Consider the following 13213-nt stretch of genomic DNA (forward strand, 5'->3'; position numbering starts at 1 on the left):
TCTGTGATAGTTCAGGTTGCCTCTACTCGCATTAAGGTAATTATATTTACAGTACTTGAACCATATGTTTTAGGAAAAAGAGAGTCAAGTATTTTAATACTTTTAAAGGCTTGTGGGGGTGCTCCAGAATATATCAACAGTAAACTAAAACTACATATGACTACAGACTACTCACAAAGTACATTGCCTACCAAAACCCACCCACTTTTTAGAACCTGTCAAAACAAGTATCCGAATTGCAAAAATAAGGCATTCAATTCTGATGCAACCTTCTGACTAATGTGAAATATTTCATGATTTAATCACCTTTGTTCAAATTTTTGGGCTTGTTTCAAAATACTTGAGCCTACATGTAGCATATTTGAACAGTTCCTAAATATAAAATACTCACCCCTTACGATCATTGTACATTCTATTAATTCTGTCCCACTTTGCATTCAACTGGGTTAGTGAATCCCCAATCTGAACAGCTTCCGGTCCAGAAGCTTCAAGTATTACATCAGGCTGCTTCTCATGAATGACGGCAATCTGGTCCCCAAGTTTGTCCAGTAGGTCTTTGATGTTCTACAAACACATCATAAGGAGCAAATATTATGAAAGTTAACCAAAGCAGGATGGGAACAGAATGAGCAATTAAAAACAGTTATCTCCAAAAGAATGACCAAAATATAAAATAAGTTGTGGGCCCCATGTAGGACCGAAACAGTGATCTATCTTTCATCTACCCCTGTGCTTAAGAGCAATTGACTAATCACTTTAGGCAGAGATTAGGTGGGTGAAGCTTTTTACTTAAAAAAAAATGGAATTCTGTAGTAGGTGAAAATTAAAGGACTCTCCCAAGCGCTTAGTACAGTGCTTTGCATACAGTAAGCAACCAATATATATGACTAAATTAATGAATTCAACTCTCATCGTCAGTCGTTACCTTCACAACATCTCTAGAATCCACCCCTTTGTCTCCATCCAAACTGCTACCACTCTGATCCCTCCTTGACTACTCCAGCAACCTCTTTGTTAACCCCCCTGCCTTCGGTGTCTCCCCCATCTAGTCCGTACCTCCCCCTGCAGCCCACATCATTTTTTTGAAAAAAACATTCAGTCCATATCTCCCCACTCCTCAGGACCCTCCAATGGATGCCCTATACTGCCACATCATTTTGAAACTCTTGAGAAGCAAGATGGCCTAGGCTGACCTTAGGTTTGACCTTAGGCAAGTTATTTAACTTCTCTGTCCTGTACCTTCTACTGGAAAGTGGGGATTCAATACCTGTTTTCTTTCCTACTTACACTATGAGCCCCATGTGGAACAGGAACTCTTTCCAAACTGATTAACTTGCACCTTCCCCAGAATTTAGAACAGAGTGAGCACTTAATACATTAATAGTGATTATAACAATAATGATAATCAGCTTTATAGCACTCAGTCAGCTAACTCCCTTATCTCTGTCTCCTACAGTGCCTGGCACATAGTAAGCACTTAATAATTACTTAATTACTACTACAACCAAATCCTCAAACTCCACTCCCCTAATGCCTACCTACTCACTATACCTCAATCTCGTCTATCTTGCCACCCTTTCAGACCACTTACCCACTTCTCTCAGGCCTGTAACGCCCACCCTCTTCACTTCCAAAAGTCCACCACTCTTCCCACCTTCAAAACCCTCCTAAACTCACATTACCTCAAAGAAGTTCTCCCTAAACCCTCATTTTCCTAATTCGCCCACCCCTCTGTGTCATCTATATGTTGCCAACTTGTACTTCCCAAGCACTTAGTACAATGCTCTGCATACAGTAAGCGCTCAATAAATACGATTGATTGATTGATCTATGCACTTGGCTGTGTATCCCTTAAACACTTAAACACTTTAATATTCACCCCACCCCCACAGCGCTTAAGTACATATCCTTTAACTCTATCATTTGCCCTAGCTCTAATTATAATAATAATGATGGCATTTATTAAGCGCTTAATATGTGCAAAGCACTGTTCTAAGCGCTGGGGAGGTTACAAGATGATCAGGTTGTCCCACAGGGGGCTCACAATCTTAATCTCCATTATACAGAAGAGGGAACTGAGGCACAGAGAAGTTAAATGACTTGTCCAAAGTCACACAGCTGACACGTGGTAGAGCCGGGACTCGAACCCATGAACTCTGACTCCAAAGCCCGTGCTCTTTCCACTAAGCCACGCTCCTTCCCCATTCATTTTAATGTCTGTCTTCTCCTGCAGACTGTAGCTTCTTGTGGGCAAGGAGCATGTCTACCAACTCTTTCTTATTGTACTTCCCCAAGAGTACACTTCTCTGCACACTGTAGGCATTCAATAAATACCTCTGACTGACTGATTGTAGGCACTCAGTAAACACCTTTGACTTGTTGATGGATGGACTGATAACCCCTCTTTTCCTCTGCTCATCCTCCCCTCCCCATCACCCCAACTCCCTCCCTCTGCTCTTCCCCCCTCCCCGCCCCACATCACTTGTGTATATATGTACATATTTATTATTCTATTTATTTTATTAATGATGTGTATATATCTATAATTCTATTTACTTATATTAATGCTATTGATGCCTGTCTACTTGTTTTGCTTTGTTTTGTTATTTGTCTCCCCCCTTCTAGACTGTGAGCCCATTGTTGAGTAGGGATTGTCTCTATCTGTTGCCGAATTTTGCTTTCCAAGTGCTTAGTACAGTGCTCAATAGATACGACTGAATGAATGGAATGAAGGAAAAAAAACCTTCTGTATAACACTCACATCAAATACCTCAACTGAATATAAAATGAGAACGCAAAAATACTTGCAGCTATAAGACCAAATCATTCAGGAGAATTTACTGAGCACCTCATTTGTACAGAGCACTAAATTAAGTCCTTGGGAAAGTGTAATAGAAGTAAAAAGACATGGTCTTGGCAGTAGCTGGGAAAGTTCAATATCTAAGCAATCAACCATTAACATTTATTGACCACATACTTTGTGCAAAACACTGTAATAAGTACTTGGGTAAGTAGAACAAAATTAGCAGACATGAGCTCTACCCTCAAAGTATTCACATTCAAGTGGAGGAGACAGATATTAAAAAAACCCCTACAGATTTGAGGAAATAGAGTTTGTAAGATATATACATAAATGCTATGAGGGGTTCAAGTACTTAAATACTTAGGTGGTGGAGAAGTGGCACTTAGGAGGGGATAACAGAAATTAATCAAGGCACAACCTGCTAAAGATATGATTTCAGAAAGGGTTCAAGGATGCAGACAACTAAAGTCCTTCAGGTATGACATGGATGGTTGTTCCTGGCAAATAATTTATTCAAAAATATAACAGAGAAAAATTTCAACCTTGTTACTTGAAGGCTTATGCTTCCATACTGTAAAATGATTTTCTAGCTTTAAAAATGCTTAGTAAGGAAATCTTTTAGAAGAACTAAGGTGGGGGCATCTTTGATTACACAATGGGAACAGTTAGAGTTTAATAACCTGTGATATGCATTTTTGCCAGTGGAATTAATGTACCTACTATATACAATCTCCAACACCACCTTAGATACTAAAGCCCACTTTACCCAAATAGAATTTCAAGGTTTGTCTTTGATCTGTCCATTTTGAAATGACTAGTGAATTTTAAAAATAAGTTTTTTATTTCATTTAGCACCCCTGGGCAGGGAGTAAGAAAATGGTTTTAAAAATTTGAAAAGCATTTATTAAAAACTTAATTAAAAGCTTTTCCCAACCCCACTACAATTTGTGTATTTTTCCAGCCCCTTCCCATTTCATTTCTTGAACCCAATTTCGCTAAAATGATGGTAGCAAATTAAACTGTCTTTGTCTGTTCTTCCATTGGTAATCTTTAAATGCAAAGCTGAGACTTACCTTCAGTGAGTCTTCTTGAATTGAAAAATCTTCGTAGACCCCAGCATTAAGTTCCGGTGCATTTAGCAATAGCTCAACATCTGCCATGGACAGCAGAATCTTGTTAATTTCAACCAGATAATCAGTAGGGAGAGCAGATGACCCAATTCCAGGTGGGTATTGGCCCGTTATTCTCTGCTGTGAGGGGACTGCCTAAAGAAATTGAAAAAAAAAAGATATCACTATTTCGGTAGCAGTAATAACAATACCTGCTGAGTCCCTCCTATGGGCAGAACACTGTATTAGTAAGATGCTTGGGGAACATTCGAGAGAAGAAAAATACAACAATCTTGTCTTCAGGAGTTTACAATCTAATAGGGAAGTCAGTAGACATAATCAATCAATGGTAAATGTTAAGCATTTCCTGTGTGCTGAGCACTGTACTAAGAGATTGGGCGAGTTCAATATAACAAAGTAGGTAGACATACTCCGTGCCCACAATGAGCATAAACTGATGAATCAAGGATATTGCCAGGGTAGGTAGAAATAATAGGTACTGAAGCAGCATGGCCCAGTGGATAGAGCCAGGCCTGGGAGTTAGAAGGACCTGGGCTCTAATCCAGGCTCCATCACTTGTCTGCTGTGTGACCCTGGGCAAATCACTTAACTTCTCTGTGCCTCAGTTACCTCATCTGTAACATTGGGATTAAGACTATGAGCCTTGTATGTGACAGGGACTGTGTCCAACCTGATTAGCCTGTATCTACTCTAGCGCTTAGAAAAGTGCTTGAGACATAGTAAGCACTTAACAAATACTATCATTCACTCATAAACAGAAAAATATTCGAGTGCTGAGGTGGCACGTGGGTTGACGCAACTAGGAAGACTAGCTAATGAATCAGGGAGGGTATGATAGGGGAGACCTTTTCAGGACAGCTGACAAGGAGAGGCACGGTTTGGCAAAAGGAAATGAGGAGGTATTCCGAGCAGTGTAGACATGGGCACTGGGTAAGAGATGGGAGAGACAAAAATCAAAGGACAATTAGAATTTTGCTTGGGAGAAACAAAGAATGAAAACAGATGTTTTAGAAGAAGAGAGCATATAGGAGAGAGCAAGCCAGACAGAGAAAGTCTTGACACAGTCAGAAGTTCTTGTTTTGTACAAAAATCAAGGGAGAACGATGGGGTCATTTTTGAGGAGGGATAAGATGTTCTCTGATTAGCTTTTAAAATAGAAGCTAAGTGCAGTTGTACCCTCGGTTCCTTAAAAATGAATACACTCACTACATAGTTTGGATATAACTCAGTAAGGGATTTGGGAGTGTTCTTCCTAAAATAGCAGCTGTGCATATTCATGCAGTATCAAAGCAGCATACACTACAATGTAAAGTTTTTCTTAACCTAGGGCTAGTCAAAACTGCAACTTCTTCACTGTAAAAGAATTGAGTTTACTAGGAGAAACTGAGGAGGGAAGAGAGCAAGAGCTAGGCTATTTCAGTGGCCCAGCCAAGAAATAATGAGTAAAGGTTACAGGAATTGGTTGTAGGATGGAGACGATCCCTGAAACATTATAAAGGAAGAACACAGTGTGAGAAATAAATGAAAAGTGACAAAGACAACCTCAAGTTTACAAAACTATGAGGGAGAAAAAATGAGGATGTGGTTGAAAGTCAGAGTAAAGTTAGGAAGAGGAGTGCATATAATAGGGGAGAGGAAGAATTTAGCTTGAATCATATCACAGTTAAGTTTCCCTTAGGTCACCAATATAAAGCTATCCCAAAGGCAAGAAGGAATATGACATTGTAAAGCAGATGAGAGATTAATCAATCAATGGTATTTACTGAGTGCTTACTATGTGCAGAGCACTGTACTACGCACTTGGGAGAGTACAATATAATGCACATTTAGAAGTCATCTGCACAGAAGTGGTAGCTGAAACCATGTGAGAAGATGAAATCCCTGGGAGAATGAATGTAAAAGGAGAGAGGTTAGAAGAATAAGAACTGAAACTTCAGGTGGAAAGGGAATCCTTTAAATTCTGCCCTCTCCTCCCACCAGCAACAATCTTCTTCATCCGACTTGACTCCCACGCTCACTGCCTGCCGCTGCTGTTTCAGACTTTTAATTCCCTCCTCAAAACCCCTGGTCTGCTACTCCTCTACAACTCCTTCCCCTAATGACATGGCCAGGGACTTCATCAATAAAAGTGAACCCAGTGGGGGTGGGTTCTCTCCTCTTTTCTCCTGTTCAATTCTCCCATCCTTCCCAGCAGTGTCTCAAGAAGAGGTCACCTATCCCCTCTAAAATTAAACTCTCTCCATCTGTACCTCTGAACTCATCCTTTCTCACCTTATCAAATTTCCCCATCCCTTCTTCTCTCTCTGACTTCCACCTTCAACAGCTACCTTTCCATTGGCTCCTTCCCCACTGCATTCAAGCTTCCCCAAGTATCCCTTATCCTAAAAAAGCCCCTACCATTCCTGTCTAAACTCTTTGAGTGAGTTGTCGACACTCGCCACCCCTAATTTCTCTCCGGAGGAACAGAAAAGTTATGTGACTTGCCCAAGGTCACATAGCAGACAACTAGCAGATCCAAGATTAGAAACCAAGTCCTCTGGCTCCCAGGCTCATGCTTCATCCACTAGGCCACTCTGCTTTTCACTTAGAAGCAGCGTGGCATAATGGAAAGAGCGTGGGCTTGGGAGTCAGAAGGATGTTAGTTCTAATGCTGCCTCTGCCACTTTGCTGTGTGACCTTGGCAAGCCTCTTAACTTCTCTGTGCCATATTATTTATTATCCTATCCCATCTTGACATCTGCAACCAGCCTCCAACCACCACTTCGACCCTTTGTAATGTGGTTTCTGCTCCCTTCACTCTGTGGAAACAGTCCTCTCTTAAAGCCACCAATGAACTCCTTCTTGCCAAATCCAATGGTCTCTACGCCTCTACAAGAAGCAGCGTGGCTCAGTGGAAAGAGCACGGGCTTTGGAGTCAGAGGTCATGGGTTCAAATCCCGACTCCGCTACATGTCTGCTGTGTGATCTTGGGCAAGTCACTTAACTTCTCTGGGCCTCAGTTACCTCATCTGTAAAATGGGGATGAAGACTGTGAGCCCCACGTGGGGCAACCTGATCACCCTGTATCCTCCCCAGCACTTAGAACAGTGCTTTGCACATAGTAAGCGCTTAACAAATGCCAATTATTATTATTATTATTATTATTATTATTACATCATCCTAATTTTCCTTGATCATTCTGCTGCCTTTGACACTGCGGACCAACCTCTTCTTCTGGAAACATTATACAACCTTGATTTCTTCGACACTGTCCTCACCTAGTTCTTTTTCTATTTCACTGGCCATTCATTCTCAACCTCTTTTGTGGGCTCCTCTTCTGCCTCGTACTCCCTAACTGTAGAAGCCTCTCAAGGTTAAGTTCTGGGTCCCCTCCTATCCTCCATCCATGCCCATTCTCTTGGAGAATTTATTAGCTCCCATGACTTCAAGTACCATCTCTGCAGATTTCGGGCAGGGAATGGGTCTGCTGTTGCAGTTTACTCTCCCAAGTGCTTAAAACTGTGCTCTGCACACAGTAAGCATTCAATACATACAACTAAATACATGAATGCAGATGATTCTTAAGTCTACTTCTCCAGTCCTGACCCCTTTCATTCTCTGCAGCTTAGTATTTCCTCCTGCCTTCAGGACATCTCTCACTTGGATGTCCCGCCGACACCTCAAACCTAAAGTGTCCAAAACAGATTTCCTCATCTTCCCACCAAATCCCTGTCCTCCCTCTGACTTTCCCATCACTGCAGACAGCACCACCATTCTCCTTGCCTCCTTAGCCTTTAATTTTAGCATTACCCTTGACTCGCCTCTGTAATTTCAATCCACATATTCAATGTGTCTCCAAATTATGTCTGTTTTACCTTCACAATATTGCTGAAACTTGCCCTTTCCTCTCCATCCAAATTGCTAGCACATTGATCCAAGCATTTTTTTTTTTTACAGTACACTTAAGCGCTTACTATGTTTCAAGCAATGTTCTAAGAACTTGGGTAGACACAAATAAATCAGGCTGGGTACAGTCCCTGTCCCACTAAATAGGAGGGAGAACATGTATTGAACCCCATTTTATGCAGTCAAGGAAACAGAGGAACAGAGAAGCTAAGAGACTTGCCCGAAGTCACACAGCAGGCAACTAGCAGAGCCAGGATTGGAGCTCAGGTACTCTGGCTCCCAGACCACTGCTTTATCTCCAAGGCCACACTGCTTCCCACTTATCCTATTTTATTCCACCTTGCCTACTGCATTGTCTTCCTCACTGAACTCCTTGTCTCCTATCTCTCCACTCTCGAGTTCATACTTCACTCCGCTGTCCAGGTCATTTTTCAGAAAAAACGTTCATAAATATCTCTCCACTCCTCAAAAACCTCCAATGGTTTCCCTTCCATCTCCACATCCAAAAGAAACTCCTTACCACTGGCTTTAAGGCATTCAATTGGCTCTCTCCCACCTATCAATCAAATAATGGCATTTATTGAATGTTTACTGTATACAGAGCCCTGGACTAAGTGCTTGGGTGAGTACAATGAAAGAGAATTGGTAACCATGCTTCCAGCCCACAACAAACTTCCAGTCTAATGAAGGAGACAACAGTCTTACCTTGCTAAGCTCTTACTACAACCCAATTCGCACACTCCACTGCCCTAACACCAACCTACACTCTGTATTGCAAACTCACCTACACTGCCACCGACCCCCTTGCCCATGCCCTCCCCTAGGCCTGGAACACTCTCCCGTCATATGACAGTCCACGACTCTTCCCACCTTCAAAACCCTCCTACAATCGCATCTCCTCCACGAGGCCTTTGCTGACTAAACACTCCTTTCCCCTTCCCACCTTCCCCTCTGAGTCTACTACGCATTAGATTGTGTACCCTTTAAGCACCTTGCTATTCACCCCAGCCTCGCAATACTTCTGTAACTACCCTTACACTGTATTTCCCCTTTCTGTAATTTATTTTAATGTCTGTCTGCCCCTCGATTATGGGCAGGGCTTTCTGTAATTTATTTTAGTGTCTGTGTGCCCCTCTTGATTATGGGCAGGGCTTTAGTCCCATGCCTGTCCCTATTCCTAAAGTTTCTTATGTCCATTTTCTGTTGAGCATTTTCTGTTCAGTGTTTTCTCTCCTTACAGTCAACTGCTTTGTGTTTGCTAAATGTTTTACTTTGTAAGAGAAGTATAGCAACCTAAAATTATACCTATCTCTCAGCGCTTCTCTATATCAGCAGTCACTAACCCAAGCTATACTAATTTATTGTGCTAATTTTCCATCTATCCCCTCCTCCTTTTCTACTAAACTGTGGTTGGTGTTTTATATTTCAATTTTCAAGGGGCAGCCACTGTGAAGGGAAGTGCTGTCGAGCCAGAGGGAGAAGAGATAGGGTGCGAGGGCAAGATGTAGTACCTGCATCTATTTTCCGTTCACTTGGATGGTAGTGGGCAAGGCCAGCTGGGTTCAGAGAAGTAGCATTCTAATGCACCCAAAAAGGCTAAAAGAAAAATAAAAATCTACCATGGCAAGATACACTGTCAGCCTTTAAAGAGTGGACACTTTGCCAAGAACAAAAGGTGGAGTTTTTATTTAATTCTTCCATAGCTAAACATGCACAGAGGGAGTTTGGGAGCAAATAAATATGCAGTGGAGTGCCAGCATCAACTTCACACTGCAAAACACTGAGGATCGCAGCCAAGGCCTGGGACGGACCGGGGGAGGTGCTGAGTTGATGTGCTAATGATTGTGCTGCTCTGGATGGAAAACAACTTGAAGCCCTTTTCATAGGTTGCTTTCTCTCTCCCATAAAATTAAGGACAAAGCTAATAATGTTTAGGAAGAAGATTTATGGTGAAATGATAACTATGATAACTCCAAAGAATGCTATAGGTAAATTTCACCCTACTCAAACAGGCATTACCCCAATCCTTCCCATCCTTCTAGGCTCAGCAAAAGTTTTCTGATTAAGCCTATGTGTATTAGACAAGGGATATAGTTAACCCCCCTGGTATCTTGTTCATCTAACTTGAATTCAGCAGACTGGTAATTTCACAAAGAACTGGGGCACAGAATACACAAGAATCTTCATCACATCTCCCTGCCCCCTTACCTCATATCATCTAGAATTATGCTAGGCAGCTGTACATTTAATGAATTTTACGTCCAATTATAACGGATGGCCTCATATGACTGAGGCCCTGAATTAATAAACGAAGGTCAGTTTACTCAGCAAATGCCTCACATCCATAAGTCAGATTCATCCAGTTTATCCCTGTTCATACAGAGTCTTCAGGGAGAGATTATTTTCTATGTCTTAATATCATCTTGGCAGAAACGGTGAGACCATTCAGGAATAAAACTGTTTTGTATACTCCCAAAATAGCTCTTCCCCCATAGAGTGATCAATCAAATTGTCCTTGCACATCAGAACAAGGCTCTGCATCCAGAGCTTTATACTTTAGTAGTGCTTCCCTAATGTAGAGGATCACCAAATATAAAACAGGTTACTATTAAATTCACCAGAGATGCCAAGAATTGTATAATATTTAGTATGGAAAATAATGCTGTGGGTTTAGAGAAAACTGAAATGATTCTATCCTGAATATAACTATACTTTCAAGGACTGGTTCAATCTCTCATCCTATCCCAACTGGATTACTGCACCAGCCTCCTCTCTGATCTCCTATCCTCCTATCTCTCCCCTCTTCAGTCTATACTTCACTCTGCTGCCCGGATTATCTTTGTACAGAAATGCTCTGGGTATGTTACTCCCCTCCTCAAAAGGCTAAAGTGGTTGCCTCAAACTAAGAATCAAGCAAAAACTCCTCACTCTCAGCTCCAAGGCTCTCCATCACCTTGCCTCCTCCTACTTCACCTCCCTTCTCTCCTTCTACAGCCCAGCCCACACCCTCCACTCCTCTGCCGCTAACCTCCTCACTGTGCCTCGTTCTCGCCTGCCCTGCCGTCGACCCCCAGCCCACGTCCTTCCCCTGGCCTGGAATGCCCTCCCTCCACACATCTGCCAAGCTAGCTCTCTTCCTCCCTTCAAAGCCCTACTGAGAGCTCACCTCCTCCAGGAGGCCTTCCCAGACTGAGCCCCTTCCTTCCTCTCCCCCCTCCATCCCCCCATCTTACCTCCTTCCCTTCCCCACAGCACCTGTATATATGTATATATGTTTGTACGTGTTTATTTCTCTATTTATTTATTTTACTTGGTACATATCTATTCTATTTATTTGATTTTGTTAATATGTTTTGTTTTGTTCTCTGTCTCCCTCTTCTAGACTGTGAGCCCACTGTTGGGTAGGGACTGTCTCTATATGTTGCCAACTTGTACTTCCCAAGCGCTTAGTACAGTGCTCTGCATACAGTAAGCGCTCAATAAATATGACAATGAATGAATGAATACCTGTTCTCTCTCCTACTTATACTATAAACTCTACATGGGACTTTTGACGATGATGATAACTGAATCTACCCTAGTGCTTAGAACAGTGCTTGGTACATAGTATGCACTTAAATACCACAATTATTATAAGGAAGAATCAGTGTGCTAAAACTCTTCCTCTAGACTATTAAACCAGTAATATCTTGAGAACCTACTACAGTGAGGTCATAATGCTTAGCACAGCACTCTGCAAACTGTAGTTGGTTAAATATGGCTGAAAATTCACAGTACCAATAGTTATTCAACAAGCCTAGCATGGGCATCTGGATTTCTGATCCGATAGCCTCTTTGCAGACAGGAAAGAAAATCCAGATGCTTGAAAAAAACTGGGGAAACAATAACCCCCTCTCCCACTGTTAAATTTCTATGAACCTTTCAGTGTCCAAGACAGATCTACATTACAATGAACTCCAATGAGTTGCTCACAAAGGTTTTTGTTTGATTTTCAAGTATAAATTGCCTTGTACAAAATCAAAGCAGTACAAATTTACTATGCCCTGGTCACTTCAACTACTATCAAGCAAGGCAGGTTGGGCCAAAAAACTCTCAAAGAAACCTTCTCTGTGGAGAAAGACCTTGAACATATTCGTGACCACCTTGCTATTGGAGATACACCTGTAAGCGCGCTGGCATAAATTACCTGGGGCTTCAGCATCTCTTTGAGTTCAATTCACGGTAGATATCTGAATACAGTTTGACAGGGATAAATAGAGTAAGAAAGCTTGCCAAAAACCCAAACAATTGTATGCTTCCATCTGTTGGCTCATTAAAAGGAAAAGATGGTTTTGGCAAAGGGCAATTTTATAAAATATGTTTTTTTATGCTCAGGTAGGAATGGGCTTGACTCAAACCAGATTTTAGTCAATTCCCCTGATTTAATTTACTTTCTTGATGTTTTCATTAATTGGAATGCATTTAAGTCCATTTTCATTAGCACACTTTTAAATGGAAATGGCTACCTGATACCGCCTAGAGCCATAATGCATATTATATACACTTCAACTGTTAAAGGACTTATTGACATTATACCTCAAACACTTGTTTTACGGGAGAGAGCATGGAGCCGTGTAGTTTCATTGGCCATTGAGTACGAACACAACATTCAATGACAATCTCAACAGATAATGACCACTGAAATATTGAGGATGAAAATGCTATAGCCTCCCTTTAAGATGTACAGTAAAGAGCAAGACAACTGAACTCAAATTTCTTGGGGGAGAAAAAAGCTGTGTAAATCCATGAATCCAAGGGAGCGCTATTAAACTGATTCACCAAGACATTCAGAATTGAGCACAACTAAGTCTGCGACCGAGGAGTCCATCTTAGCCGGGTTGACTGTCAGTTTCACTCTTGTAGTTGATATGGGTCTGTTGTTCCACACCTGGACCCAAGGGCAGGATCCCAGACCATGGGATCAGTTGAGAGGTCATACAGCACGTCCCCTAGGCACAGCATCCTCTGAGACACGGAGGCCCTATCTATGCATTAAGCGATTGGGAGAGGATGCTGTCCGGGGAACAGAAATCCTTGCAGGAAGTGGAATAAGAGTCAATGCAAATATTCCTGCTTACTGTCCCAAAGAAAGAAGTAATTTCCCTTGAAACCAGTTTAAAATCCTGTTCCTTAAACTTAAACCAATATGCCAGAAAAATTCCTTTAAACAAGATCCTGAACAAGCTCTGTGAAAGAAGACAAGATCAAAGAAAATAGATGATATACAGCTCTCTCTCTATATATATATATCTATATAGATTTATCTATGTATGCAAATAGAAAGATATGCATCCATCTGCCTGATCTAGATACATTTCTATACAGACATATACATAAATCTCTATATGTACCTAGA

At 41.5% G+C, this 13213-nt stretch overlaps 1 protein-coding gene across 3 annotated transcripts in view; it reads right to left on the reverse strand.

The window, feature by feature from the left end:
• The window catches only part of UTRN (utrophin), a 583736-nt gene that overhangs the window by 350659 nt on the left and 219864 nt on the right, over positions 1 to 13213 (reverse strand). For all 3 annotated transcript variants that reach the window (XM_038766673.1, XM_038766663.1, XM_038766681.1), the window contains 2 exons: positions 3877 to 4068; positions 392 to 564 (listed from right to left, as the gene is read on the reverse strand). In XM_038766673.1, coding sequence (XP_038622601.1) covers positions 392 to 564; positions 3877 to 4068 — 365 coding nt within the window. The remainder of the gene's footprint in view (positions 1 to 391; positions 565 to 3876; positions 4069 to 13213) is intronic.

Source organism: Tachyglossus aculeatus, chromosome 2 (assembly GCF_015852505.1).
Source record: "Tachyglossus aculeatus isolate mTacAcu1 chromosome 2, mTacAcu1.pri, whole genome shotgun sequence".
Taxonomy (NCBI): domain Eukaryota; kingdom Metazoa; phylum Chordata; class Mammalia; order Monotremata; family Tachyglossidae; genus Tachyglossus; species Tachyglossus aculeatus.